This window comes from Condylostylus longicornis, unplaced genomic scaffold (assembly GCF_029603195.1).
Source record: "Condylostylus longicornis isolate FDR11 unplaced genomic scaffold, ASM2960319v2 ptg000048l, whole genome shotgun sequence".
Lineage (NCBI taxonomy): Eukaryota > Metazoa > Arthropoda > Insecta > Diptera > Dolichopodidae > Condylostylus > Condylostylus longicornis.
In genome coordinates this window covers 806,890-822,769 of record NW_026578017.1, presented here as the reverse complement: position 1 = coordinate 822,769, position 15,880 = coordinate 806,890, and the positions used below count along the sequence as shown (strand labels likewise).

Here is a 15,880-nt window from a genome sequence, read left to right as displayed (position 1 = left end):
TATTTCCACTAAAGTCATTACTCAACAATTATTATAAAAAAATAAATAAAAATAATAAATATAGTTAATATAAAAAATCTGATTTTCTTATATATATACGTATATATATAAATTTATTCAATTTTTATTGAAAAATATTTTAATAGTTTGAAAATCAGTTAAGAAAATTAAATAATATAGAATTTCATATCACATGTGGTCTAGAACTACTATATTATAGGTAATGTTATTGAAGTTCAAAATTAAGTTTAAAATTAATATTAAAAATTAAATCTTTATAATATAAAAAATATAAAAAAGGCACTTTAAAATATGTTTTATTATAGTTTTATCGTTTTTCCTGATTATAAAAATCCTATAATAAAAAATTAAACTCTAAGATATTATATTTTTAATTACTGAAAAAATCAAAAGAGAGTTTTAATCTAAACGAAAAAATAACAATATTAATAAATTAATTAATATTTTTACTGAGATTGCCATAAAATACATACTCAATAAGTCCTAAATTTAGTATTTTTAGAAGAATTATGTTCTAAAAGAATCTTATTAATAGTATAAGAAAAGTTCATATATCAAAGATAAAAAAAAGATAAATACAAAAGTATAGAGGAAAATAAATTATTAATGAAAATGAAATAAATTCGAATATTTTTACAAAAAAAAAAAACTAAGGTATTTGTTTTATTTATTTTCACATATTTGTCTTAGTTTTTAATCTTAAGTCGAGTTAATTCATCTAATTATTTTAAGTAATTGAACAAAATATGAAAAATCATATAAAGTGTGTTTACATGTATTTCTTTTTTATATTTTAGATAAACAGAATTTCAGCTTAAATTTACCTATGAAAACTACTTCTTCTGAAGCAAAGGTCGCATCAAAAGATCAAAATATTGGTAACGCTGAATTGCTACTCGAAGATGATTCTTTCGAATATGTTAATTCTATAGACGATGATTCAGAAATTTTATATTATATTGACGAAAATAATTCAGTTCCGGATGGCATTAATAAAATTAAAACTGATGCTTGTACTCCATATCAAAATAAACATATTGAAAATTGTGTGAAGAAGGACAGAGATATTCAATGTTTTAATGGAAATGTGATGCCAAACGTGTTTGTTTTAAACAAAATTATGAATGTAATACCAAAAATACTAACTAAAGAATTGGAATCACTTTCCCCAGCAAATTCAAAAACTATTACAACAAAACCTTCAGTACCATCTTCTATCGTGTCGAGAATACCTCCATCAGTTAAATCATTACAATCGCCTATAGTTTCCACATTGCAAAAACATATAACAAAACAATTCAAATCTGCAAATATTGTTCAAAAAATTACAATAACTCCGAACACTTTACCGATATTAACATCCAATCCAAATAGCACAAGAGGTTTACATCAACATCATAAACATAAGAACTTAAAGTGTCACCAACTAAAAAAACATGATCAAATGCAAGTGTCTCAATTTAATGAGCAACGACAAAAAGAAAAAACTCAATCGATACTTTCTCATGAATTATTGAAGGAGGACGACTTGAATACTTTGCCTGTGTCTGATAAAATCGTAAATCTTCAGATGTCAAATTCATCCGTACCGTTTCAAGAACGACGTTTATCTAACAACATTGTAAAGCAATCGCGGAAAGCATTGTTTCAAAATACCTTTAAATGCCATTTATGTGGCTTCAGTTGCATTGAAAAGTATATTCTAATGCAACATTTTGATGTAGAGCATCCACAATAGAATTATTAATATATTAGAAATGAAAAAAAAATTGTATTCTTCTATTTTCTTTAAAAAATTTAATTGTTTGTATGATACATAAAATAAAAATTAAAAAACCAATATGATGTGTCCCAAATACAATTCTCTTTTACTTTCGGAACTTCAATATATTAATACATTTTTGAAGTCAGGTCAACATTATATTTTTTGTTTTCGATGTTCTATAATATAAATAATATAATGTTGCTACCGTAATTACAGTAGACGGTACTACCTGTAACTGTTAGTTGTATTTTTAATCGAAATTAGATATTCAAGCGATTATGTTTTATATGTTTCATTCGGCACTCTTATTTATATTTTAGATAAAATTTTCGAAATTAAAAAAAAAATTCCTAAAATTTTGTATTGATTAGCTAATTTCGATTAAAATAACGTAATCACGTAATTGTTAATTGAGCGAAAAGTAAGTAATTTTATGAAAAGTAAAATTTTAGAAAAATTTTATCATATGTTTTATGATTTTTTTAAATAACTCAATTTATATTGGATTTGTTTTTAAATGTCAGTAGGGAGGGTAAAATTAATAATTTAAAATGCAAAATATAAATTTTGGACATATGTATACAAAAACTTTTGTGCAGGCTTTAAATATTTTAATAATAAAACGTCATTTTAAGTGAAATTGCGAGATTTTTTGTGACTTTGGAACTGATGAATATTTCAAAATAAAGACATATTGAACTAGTTTTGGGGATTAAATAAATATAAACTTCTGGTTTCGTTCTGTGCGAGCGCTTTAAGAAAATTCTTAAAGTTTTTTATTTTGACTTATAAGATGTAATAATTAAAATTAATTTTGTAACAATTTTTAAATATATATGTATGTACATTTTTCTTACAATATTATTTATCCTTATTCTTTTCATTTTTATTAATCTTTCTTTAAAATATTTTTGTCATTAAAACAAATATTTTGTTTTTATATTAATTTTGAATTTTATTTAATTTGTTCCAGAATTTAAAAAAATGGAAAAATTTGATTATTGGAATTCATTGTTGAAATATAAAATTTACTGACGTCCTAGATTTTAACGAAAATATATAAATTATACTACAGCTTTACCTATGCAAACAGCTTCAATGAGAAAATTCTGTAAAATTAGACATTTAAAGCTTCAAAAATATCATGTTTTGGTTGTGAATTAAATATTAAAAATTTTAAATAGCAAATAAAATTTTTTTATGAGCTTTTCAATTTTGTCATGTTATGTTGTCTGTGGAATATATATTTTTTATTAAATAATAATTCAAAATTTTGGGTAATTACTTTAAAATGGATTACGAATCTCATCGTCACAACGTTTGTATTAAGGAATTAAATTAAAAAAAATCATTAATTTACTTGTGAATTCCTTGTGCTTTAACATCATTATTTCGGCAAGTTAATATCAATCATTGTGAATATATGTGTGCAACTGAGAAAAAAAATTTACTTGAATATTGAGATATCTTTAATGACTAAAATAGTCATTAAAGTCTAAAATAGTCAATTAACGAGGAGTTCTGAAGAAGCTGAAATTAAAAACAAGGTTAATAATCTTCGAGATCTTACAAACTATGCTAATACTTTTATTTTATACTTAAAAATAAAAAAATAAAATCATTATTAATAATTATTGTAATTTTATAAATTTAAAATAAAAGAAAAGTTTTTAATTTTTTAACATGTTTCCACAAAAGATTTGAAAATAATTAAAAAGCCATTTTTTTTATGAAAATAGTATATAAACTACTGACTATATTTTTTTGAACTCGAAAAGCCTTAAAAAAACTACAAATATTGATATATCCATTAATATAAAGCCCTTTTATCCTGTAATTTTTATTATTTTATTAGAAAAAAATCCCACCCAATTGATCCATTAACTTTTTGCTTTAAAATATTTCTATGGTCTTAGTTTAATTTTTGTTATTTTAATTATAAAAATATTATTTTTAAAGTACTGTTTCATAGTGATATTTTGTCTCACGGCAAAGTTACTTTATTTTTTATTAATATTCTTTTTCTTATTTACTTTATTGCAGAATGCTACTCTCTCGAAAACTATTGGGAATATGAGAATCAAGAACTTAAATCTGTAACATCATTAAACAATATGAGAAACAATAATGAAAACCATTTTTATCATAATCAAGAGGATAATAACTATAAAGAAGATGAAGAACATGGGATGCGAGATGGCTTGGAAATACTTCGTACAGACTCCATAGGTGAAAATAAAAAAGATGAGAATTGGAAACGGAAATTTAGATATGAGCAGTTAGAAGAACTAGAATTGAAAACACACATATGTCCAAATTGTGAAAAATCGTATGCATACAAAAAGAATTTAAACAGGCATTTAAAATATGAATGCGGTATTAAACCGCAGATAATTTGCAAATATTGCAATTATAGAGCAAGATATAAAACCAGTTTGAAATTGCATATGAATGCACGACATCCAAATGATCTTTTAAAAAAAAGGAGAAAAACTGATTAAAAAATTTTTGATTAAAATTCTTTATCTAATATGTACTTATATTTCGTTCGTAATATTTATTTGTGTTCTCGGACGAAATATCTTAACAATTTAAAGTTCAATAAAAATATAAACTCATGAAAACATTTTTTTGGGTTGTGGTATGACAATGTAATACATATAAAGAATTAAAATATCATTTTTGAAACAAAATTTTCTTGAAGAGTGAATTGTTTGAATAAAATATATGAATATTTTTAATTTTTTCTCAATTCTCGGTTTAGTATTATTTCAAATAATTTAACTTCAGCAAACATGAGTTTCGGTATTTACATGTGAATATAAGATTGTTGCAGTAATTTAAACTTTTCTCGCAGCCAATATTTTAATATATTTGTATTCAAATATTGGTTGCGAAAAAAACAATTGTATTTGAATTAAAAAAAAAATATTATTATAAATTAATTAATTATAAAAGTTACTTAAGCAGGAAAACCAAATCACCGCAAAGATGTTTTGTTTCAATTGATTCTCAAAACTGATGTGCATTGCTTATAAATTCGCATGAGTATTAAAAAGTCAAAAAAAAAAAATATAGAATGAAAAATTATTAACTAAAATCATATTTCATGTTCATTTCATTTGTAACATAATTCCATTTTTAAAACAAAGTGCCAAGAAAAAACACTTTCTTTATAATTTCTATATGTTATTTTTATGTTATTACTTTCAAGAAAACTCCCACTATCATCACGACCAATTTTCAATGTTTCATTACGATAAACTTTAATTTATTTTTTAAATATTACATATTTAAAAAATAAATTAAAAATTCATTCATTAAAATCTTTCTAATTATTAATATGTGTATTGTGCACATGTTTGTATAAATTTATTATTTTTATGTTGATTATTTTATTTACAATAAAATTTTCCTTTTTTTATTCTTTTTCAGGATTCAGAAATGAAATTTCTGTTTTATTTTCGATTATAAATTAATTTCTAAAAAAAATATTTTTATTTTTTTTCTTTTTTAATGAGATTTTGAAAATACAAAAAAATGTTTTCAAATAATGTGTAAAAATGAAAGAATGTGAAAGATAATTTGTTGTTTTTTACATTACAGGATGATCTCAGCAAAAGTTTTCTAAAAGATTTTTTTGTATATATATTGAACGTTTTGAATTAGAATATTAACTAACAAAGTTACAAAACAAGTTTGTTAAACATAAAAAAGACAAAACTTTTGATTACAACTATATATATATATAATATTAAAACGAAAATATACATAAGTAGAAAAATTCTATTATCATCAAATGTATATGAATGTAGTGTAAAAATTTAAATAATTAAACAATTAAAAATAATAAGTGTTGTATATATTAAAAAAAATTGGAAATAAATATTTAATATAAAAAACGTTAAAAGCAAACAAGTTATTTACAAAAAAAAAGGAAAAAAATTAAACCAAAATGTGTTCAATAACAATTTTTATTTAAGAAAATATGATATATGTAAATATTTATAACATATAAAAAATATTTGGGATATGCATAATATATTTTATAATAATATTAGACAAAATATTGCATAATATTTAGTTCACTGATTCGTTCTATTTGTACAGAATTATTATGTTAATATTTTAACTTGTATATTTTATTGCTCATTTTTGCTGTTTATTTTTTTTTGTTAATATCCTTATAAATAACAGTTACTTTTTAAAGTTGCATAAATTTTTAATTTTGTTGGATTTTTTTTAAACATTCCAAAATTTGTTTTATTGGTTTTTTGTAAATTTTATTAACAAAGAAGTAAGAAGGGGAAGTAATATATCTACCAAGAAAAAGAAAAAAAATTACCAAGAGTTGAAATCAAAATACCAAAGATATTAAGTAAAATACAAATATTTAATCGTGCAAACTACGAAGAAGTAAAAAATATACATATTTGTTTACACAATAATATATATTTTTTCCAAAAAAAATACAAATATAAATTTTATATACAATTGTTATTATAAAAGGGAATGGAATGAGTAACTTTACTTTGTTACCGAATTCTACTGAATTTACTACTTGTAATACTACTATAGATACTGATACTTCTATTACTACTACTTCTATTATGAATCGTTAGTGTGCTTCTTTTTTTATTTTTCTTTTACTTTAAAATAAAAAACCATTAGTTTTAAGAAAAATATTGATAAAAAAAACAGATAAATTAAACTTTTGTTTTTCAAAATTTTATTTTTTTAAGTTAATTATAAATATATACTATAGAAATATAAAACCTATATAATATTCTAATTAGAAAAAATTTAATTCAGCCAAATTAAATTTTAATAAACGTTTTTCACTTTTGTTCTCTATTTTCTGCTCTACTTTACCTGATTGTCATCGAATTAAAATTAAACAGTAAAACATGATAAGAGTGAACAAACAGATATCACTACAGATGAATTTGAATTAGACGATTGCTTACTGGAAAGTAACGATATTGTTATAACCCAAAACAAAGATGGTTTTGTGTTACATGTTAAAAAACTAGGTAATGTTACGTCTTCAAAATTGGCTACTACAGATGAAGAAAATCAAGATCAACAAGAACAGCATCAATCACAACATCTACAGCATCATCAACAACATCATCAAGATCAATCACATTCGCATCAACAACAGCATGTACTTCATCAGCATCATCAGCAACAGCAGCAACAACAGCAACAACAACAACAACAGCATCAACAACAACAACATCATCACCATCAGCAACTACATCATCACTTACAACTTGCAACACCCACCAATGTTGTTGCAGTACCAGGAGTTCATCAGTTGGCATCTGATGACAATCAAGGGAAAACTTTAACGAGTTTGCATCCCATAAAACTTCCATCTGCTGAATGTGGTAATTAGAAATTTTCGGTAGTGTAGAAATGATTCTATTCTGCTTTTGTTTTTATGTTGTAGTTATATACTTTTGATCAATAGCTATAACAATGACCGTTTATACCCATTAAACAAAATTTTGTTTCTGTTTGATTTTTTTTGCGATTTTATCATTTAAAAAATGTAATGCAAAACTCCTTTATTAACCAAACAAAAAAAGTTTTACTTATTTTTCTAATTTTTTTTTTCAAATTACTGTTCGGTAGTAAACTCACTTAAGTATAGACTTTTTTAAAACAGATATTTTGATCGCATCCACCTTCTTTTCCATATATCAAGTTCTTTTATAAATGAAAAAATAGTTGAACAAAAAAATTTTTTTAGCTTCTTTTAAAACTTAATTTAATTAAAATTTACTACAATTCATAAAATAGGGTAAAATGGTATTTAGAGTGGGATAGTTTTAATAGTTTTTCTTTTTTGTTTGATTAATTAAAAAATTATTTTTCACAAATAAATTTTAAAACATTTGACAAATATTTGCATTTCTTTATACATGTACTTGTATACATATTTGTACTGAACTAAAAAAAAGAGACGTATTTGAGTAATTTAAAACATTTTCTAGCCTTAGAATATTATCTTTCGAATATGTTTCGCATTCAAAAGCCAAAACATAACCAATTCTAAATGTTAAATAATCCTCTCTGATACCCTGTTGTTTAGAAATGTTAAACATGTTTGAGGTGAAAAAGTGATAATTGTTAGATAGATTTTTTTGACATATTTTTGAAAATCAATGTCAACTTTTTTTTGAGTAATCAAAACCAATTTATGGATCTTGAATTTGGTAACATCGTAAAAGTTTTTATATTGCATTTCAAATTACATATATGTATATACATTAAGCCTTTATTTTTATATCAGATTTTGAAAAATGTTTGAAATGCAAATGTTTGAAAATGAAAGTTTTGTAAATTTCGCTTTGATAAAAGCTTATAGTAATTAATGAAGGTACAGTTAAAATTTCATCACTGAAATTTATGTTCCCAACTTAACAATGTGAAATATGTTAAAGAGAATTTGTTTTTTAAAACGCGTCTTTTATTAAAATTCATATCTAAAAATTAGTTATTATACATTTTATGTTCATTATGAACATAATGAAGAAAATGACCGCTTTTCAAATAAAGGTTATATTGTATTCATTTGATTACAAATAATACAGTTTTTATCATGAATAATATTACACTAAATAATTGTAATAATTGCCAAAAGTTAATTTTTTTTCTATTTTAGGTTACACATTTTTATACATAAGAATAGAAAGTAAAAAATTATATTATATAAGTTCTTCAGTAATTTATATTGATTTTGTCTTTCAAATTTGTTATTTATTGCCGCACTTCTTACTGATGAAAGGACTCTTCTGTAAACATTTTTCACAAACATATTTTTATATTTCAAACAGCTGTTTATGGTTTCATTTTTTTTACCATATCCAATTTGACATGTCCTTCGTGTTTCAGAAATTGTAGTGGATTTTGTTGAAGTTCTCTCCATACTTTTTGTTTCTTTATCTTGTTCCTGTAAATCTCGGACCCTAAAACTCGATCGATGTGCTTCTATTTCCGTGCACAATTTTATATGACTCATAATGCGCAGGTCAAGTATCAACGTAAATGCAGTACTTACCTTACCCTTCATAATATTGTGCTTCGCATATCCCGTTGGCCCTGACATTTCTTTGAAAATAGTATGAAGTAGGGGTGTTCCAGGTTCAGAAACTTCTTTAATTTTTTGCTAAACTGTTCCATCAATTGCAGTTTCAAAATTCTGATCTTTCCCTTCATACTATTCTACGTCTTCGGAACTAGATAAAAATCTCATTCTTTTTTGTAAACCACTCGTGTTAACAATGTTCTTTTCATCATTATCCGTGTCAAGTTGATCAGAGTCCAGACTATCTAATAGGTCATATATACTACCCTCAGTATCAGAATTTTCTTCTTCATCTATCTCAGAACATAGCTCGATTAAATTATTGATTTCCTCTATTCATTTTCTTCATTTACATATTCGCTCTGGTAGGTTTAGTGTTAAAAATATGTTTATAATTTTAAATTTTCGTTATTAGTAGTCCATAAGTGAATTTAATTAAAACGAAAGAAATACTTAACTAAATAATTTAATTTGTTGAATGAGTTCTTTGATCAAAACTACAATATTTACAACACAAATTATTTTAGAAGGTAGAATTTATTTTTCTATTGTTTTGAATTTGGAGATTTATATTTATAGTATATTTTATAAAAACGTATTATATATACATAATGTTACTACATCTAAATAATATTAATTTTTCTAACTAATTTTTCTTCATAAATATAGAATTAATCAACTTAAAAAAAATTCAACCAACAACATCTGCTATTGCGACAACAGCAATTATTCCGCCGCAGCATTTACAAGAGCATCATACGAATATTGTGACCACAAATTCACAAACACTTAATACAATATTAGGAATACGTGAGGTGAACATTCAACAAAAAAATTTGGGTTCACGTATTAAATATCGTGGAAAATATTCAACAAGTCCAATACAAGATGCAGACGGTACTGTACAATTGTTGGCTACAATATCCCCAAAACAAGAAATTGGTCCAACAACGACAACGGTTATGGCTGGCGAAAAAAAATTTGAAATAGCGGAAATAACTGATTTGAATACACCTCAGGCATCCATAATATCTGATTTAGTTAAATATGCCGAGATCGATGACATTGAATTACCTGATGGTACTAAAATTGGTATTGGGTATGCCCCAACAGAGATTAGTGAACACCATATACAGACGGCACAAGCAGTACAACAAGTTCAACAAGTAACTGATTCACCATCACATGAAATAATACAACACGATCGTAATAGTGGTTCTGGTCAAGAAACAACAATAACTAAAAGTTATACAATATTAACAACAACTCCAATAAAACAAACACAACCGTCACAGCAACATCAGCAGCAAGTGACCACACAACATCAAATTCAACAACATCAAGCACAACAACAAATGCAAATACAGCAACCTCAACAACAGCAACAACAGCATACAACAACGACTACTACGACGACTTATGAATTATCTCTAAGTGATTCATCATTGACGCAAAGTGAAGATAATGAAAAATTGTATGTTTGTCGTCATTGTGGTAAAAAATATCGTTGGAAATCAACTTTAAGGCGACATGAAAATGTAGAATGTGGTGGAAAAGAGCCATGTCATCCTTGTCCGTACTGCACTTACAAGGCTAAACAGCGGGGAAATTTGGGCGTTCATGTCCGCAAACATCATCCAGAGAAACCACAATTAGAAAGTATACGTGGGCGTAAATCGTAAGCAAATTTTTTTTTGTTAACTTTTGCAACTAATTTATATATTTACGTGAAAATGTCGGTATTTAGTTAAATTTATTTCTTACTTAATTAGGACCTACTTAAAAAACGTGAAATACAGATTCGACTCATTTGATGAGCGTCATTTTAATTCAGATAGTAACACATGTTCATTTTATTCCTTTTACTACAATCTTGTAATATCTATACGAGTATATGTTAGAAAAAAAATATATGCTAAAAAAAAATGAAACAATTCCATGAATTTATAGTAATTTTGTTGAAAAAAATCAATTTTCAAATCTTATTTTAAATATTGTATATCAAAATTTTTAAGAAAATTGCAAATTAATATATTTTTTTTTTTCAGGGTGTAACAATGTTAAAGTAATTTGTTTTTTTTTTATTATTAATTAAAATTTTATTTTGTTTTTAGTTAATAATTAGTTATATTTTTAATGTTTCTTGATAATAAGTAAAGAAAAGTTGATTTACTAAATTTGTTATGCAATAAAATATGCATATATATATGTACTTATATATATATATATATATATATATATATATATATATATATATACAAGTATATATATATATATATATATATATACTTGTATATGAATATACCCATATATATATATATATATATGTAAATATACATTTATATATATATATATTTATATATGTATATATATATTTACACATTAATTATTTACATATATGTATACTTAAATATTAATACATAAATATGTAGTAATATTTATGCAATTTATATTTATAAGAAATATTTTATATACATATACAGGGTGTTTGGCATAAGGTGGCAAATAATTTCAGGAATGATTCTTTGATTAATTTTCAGCAAAAAGTTGTATGTGTGTGGGGGAGGTTGCTGATATAAGACATTCAACATAGAATTATGATTACCAGCGTGTCTTACAGGTGATTGATTGTTTTTTATTTTTGGTCTTACAGATTGATTTGAGCCAGAGTTTTCGAGATTCAGCTCGTCAAAGTTAAAATTTTGTTTTTTTTTTAATTTTTTACAAAACTCGAAATTTCTCGAAAATTTCTGTTAATATTTTTATTTTTTTCGATGCGCTACGATGAGATCTAAAAGTTAACCCATATAATATTTTCCCTTATCTGTCATAGTTTTTCCAGTAAAACGTGTTAAATGTGTTGAAAAAACATGCGAAAAATGCATATGTCATACAATTTTTGTTGGAAACTGATCACAGAATCATCCGTAAAATTATTTGCCACCTTAGACGAAACACCCTGCATAACGTTTATTTTTATTTATTATTATGCTTATATTCTATGTATGCGTATATATACGTACATATGTTACAATTCATTTTCATGTAATAAATTGTAACATAATATTTATTTATGTTTGCATTATATTAAAAGACCAATGAACAGCATTCAAAATATTGAATAACGGGGCTATTAATAATAAAAATGAAATTTATTAATTTATTTTTTTTAAAGCCAATTACAGACTTTGTTTTTCATTTCAAATAAATAATTGGTATAAAATAAAATATCATAATTATTATTACATTATTAGCAGAATTTTACACATTACGTTGAGAATTTATGGTTAACAATTATTAATTTTTCGTTGAACAAGAGGAAATTTTTTCAAATATAAAAGAGAATAGCAATTAAGTGCTTATAAATTTTTCGTGATTGCAGGTTCAATTTTTTTATGTTTTGTAAAATTGATTTAATGAAAATCTCTAAATTTTGTATGACATTTTATTAAAACTTGTGTACATTAAATAATAATTTTCATTCATATGTAATTATAACTATTAATCTCCTATTATTTATTTTCTCTCGTTAGAATAAAATTTGCAGTATAAGAAAATATAAAAAAAAATTATGTTCGTCGCACTGCACTTTCATAATTTAATAATCCTTGCTATTTTGTTTCATTTCAAAATAATTTTTTTTTTAATCGTTTGATTTGAAGCTATATTACTTCAAGAACAATTCAAAAAAAACATTCTGCATGTGTGTATGTATAGTATTTAAACTGAAATTGTTTAATAAATGATTAAAATTATTTTGAAAAGGAAAACAAGTGTGGAATCCGTTTTGGTTTATTTAAATCACATTTTAACACTTCTGAGATAACTTTAAATATTATAATTAGGTATATCGATCTAAATAAATACAATGAATTTTTCAAAACATTTGAAATAAAAGTTAATTAATTTTATACATAATATTATTTTTGTTTTTATAATTTTGATTTTTTTTTGTTAAAGAAAAATATAAAATTTGTTTAGTAGTTGTTTTCGATTCTTAATTTTAGTTTTTTTTGAAATTATTTTTTTTTTGTTTTTGTATTACATTTTTTAGTTTAATTTTATTATTACTTTTTTATTAACAATATTTATCTATATCATTATATCTATTATTATTCATCGTTTTGTCATTTTAATTGACAGTAATTCAATATAAGCAAGATAGAATTATGTTATGTTTTTTTAAGTTAACTTCATAAATCTTAGCTTGTAGTCGAATATACTTATTATTATGAAAAGAAATATTTTCTTTTTATATTTGATAACAACGTTGGAATACGAAAAATTTGACTTCTTTCTAATTAATTTACTTAATTTAAATACTCGTATGTTTGTATGAACTTCAACGCGTTAGTTAAATTGTGTTTTACCAAATTTAATGACATTCCAGCAAGGAATTTATTTAAAATCTGTAAATGTCTATGAATTAAATTAAACGAATTAATGATGTTCAATTGATTTTAATTTTTTGCATAAAAGTACTAATATATTTTGTTATGATTTTTAAAAAGTATTGAATTTTTTTTATTCTAGAAAATAAAGTTTCCAAAGAACCATTTTTATCTCTATTCCAACTCATTGTCTGTTACAAATAATTAAAACATAATTGTTTTATATTGTCAAGATTTTATTTTAAAATAATTTCTTAATTTTAAAATATTTTTTAATAGCCTAAGTTAAATTTCTTATCTGAAATTTTCAAAAATAAATATTTTTTGAATTATTGAAAAATAATAGTTATTAGTATAAATATACATTGTAAAAAAATTGATTTCAAAGGAAAAAATCGAAGCCAGATAAAAAAATTTATAAAAAAAAAAAAAACAAAAAAGTAAATGAATACCAGATATGCTCACAATATTAGTTTTTGGAAAATTAGTTTTGGAAAATTAAAGCTAATGTGAAAAATAATTTATAATTGAAGTTATATAGATATGCAACATCAGAAACAAATTGGGATTTTGTTTTGAATTTAAAAAAGAGTTAAGATTGATTAATTTACAAAATCATGTTCATAACGAAAGTTTGCATTGGTAGTGCATTACCAGTATTCAAAGTTTATATTGTTATGGTTTTTTATATATATAAAATTATAAGCTTAATTTTTGTAATTTAACTCGATTTTAAATTTATGTATCCGGTTAAACAAATTGTTTAATTATTGTGCTTGCTTACGTTTTAATATCGTATCCAATTATCTATATATTAATATTTCGAGAACTTGCAATTTTTGGTAAAATTTAAATTTCAAAACCCAAACGTGCATTTTAACCTTTTTTTATTAGAAGTTTCATTTAAAATTTTAAGTAACCGATAGAAATTACACATGCTTTTACTTTATGAACTATGCTTATGATTTTTACTTTTAACTCTTACTTTATGAACTATAATTTAATTGACCTAGTGTCCTAGTTACTTCTTTCTCTAAATTTGACGTCTTCGCTTAATATTCTAAAAATGTAATGAAACGAATGAAACGTAATAATATGCCTTGGGTTTATAATTCGAAAAGTCAAATTGATCATTTATTTTTAATTCAAATTAACTTTTTTTCAATATGAAACATTTATATATATGAATTAGTTTTTGTTAAAAAAGTATTTAAAGAAAGAATGTACTTACTTTTAAAGTATAAACAATAAATATCAGTTAATATTCATTAAAATGCTTTTCATAAAACTGTAAAAAAAAATTTTAAAGAAAAATAATAAGAGGTAATATTGTCATCAATTTAGCACACAAAAATTTAAATAGTATCATATGATATCGCAGGAAATATTGTTAATTTAATTTAAATTATGTATTTAAAAAATTATGCATTTGAGTATAAAGAGTAAAAAAAAGATCAAAATTAGACAAATAAATGAAATTGTCTACTTAATAATTTAGTAAAAATATAGATTTTAGTTAAACGCGATAAAATGAAGTAAAATAAATCTATATGAAAATTTAAATTACTTTGATACGCATGTACAAAAAAACAAAAAATCGTAAATGCATCTATGTGTATATTTTATATTTTAGAATTAAATTTTAGCTGATACAAAAACTTTCAAATTGTTTTTTATTAAAGAAGTCAGAAAAAAAATTCAGTTAAAAGTTTTTTGTGTTTCAATTGCACACTTCAAGGTTTTCACATCTTTTTGAATTTGTAAAAATTAAAAAGTATTTACAATAAGATTTTTTATATATAACTCATAATATATAAAAAATATTATATATTAAACGATTTTTCATATAATGATTAATTACATATATATATAATATATATTTATGTATATATATATATATATATATATGTATATATTTATATATATATTATATATGTATATGCATATGCATATGTGTACATATTTATATAAATATATATATAAAAGAATATAATTATGATAACATTAAAATTTAAGGGATTTTATTTTTATCAAAGGAAAATTAATAAAAATGTTATATTGAAAAATGAAAAATAAATATTAATATTGTAACGAAATGAGTTTTATTCATACACACAGAGAAAAATTATTATTAAAAAAAATATAAGTCAAAAGTGTTGTTTTATTTTTTCCCCAAATTTTATCTAAATCTTGACTTGTCTGCTTATCAATTTTCCATTTTCTTTATTTAAAGCCTCACATTGGTACATTTTTATTTTTTTAAAGAAGTTTAAAAATAATGAATGAAATGAATATCTTTTTTTTAGTGCTTGGAAATGTAATTTTATTTTAAATTCTTATACTAACATGTATTTTTATTTTTAGGTTATAATAGAGCAAATGATTCAGCAGCATTTTATTCATTTACTAGCACTATAGTAGCAGGAGTAAGTAACTTTATTAAGCTTTTTTCAATAACAATAACATGTAAGCTCTTTTTTATATTGAATTTTATTAATTTGTGCAATACGAAATAATTTTTGGTTGTATATTGAAAATTTTACTGTTCATTAATTATATTCATTAAGAAGAAACGTTGAATGGTTTAAGTATTTTATTCTAACCTAT

The 15,880-nt window shown here is 22.9% G+C and overlaps 1 protein-coding gene across 4 annotated transcripts in view; it reads left to right on the top strand.

Annotated features, from left to right (window-relative positions):
• The window catches only part of LOC129611049 (longitudinals lacking protein, isoforms A/B/D/L), a 115,886-nt gene that overhangs the window by 82,222 nt on the left and 17,784 nt on the right, over nt 1-15,880 (top strand). Inside the window, exons 6-8 of one of the 4 annotated variants that reach the window (XM_055523966.1) lie at nt 6,688-7,179; nt 9,552-10,560; nt 10,931-11,090. The exons of the other annotated variants lie outside the window; for them this stretch is intronic. Of the exons in view, the coding sequence (XP_055379941.1) occupies nt 6,688-7,179; nt 9,552-10,560; nt 10,931-10,937 (1,508 nt within the window). The 3' untranslated portion in view covers nt 10,938-11,090. Of the gene's footprint in view, nt 1-6,687; nt 7,180-9,551; nt 10,561-10,930; nt 11,091-15,880 lie in introns of those variants that run through there. 4 annotated transcript variants of the gene reach the window in all.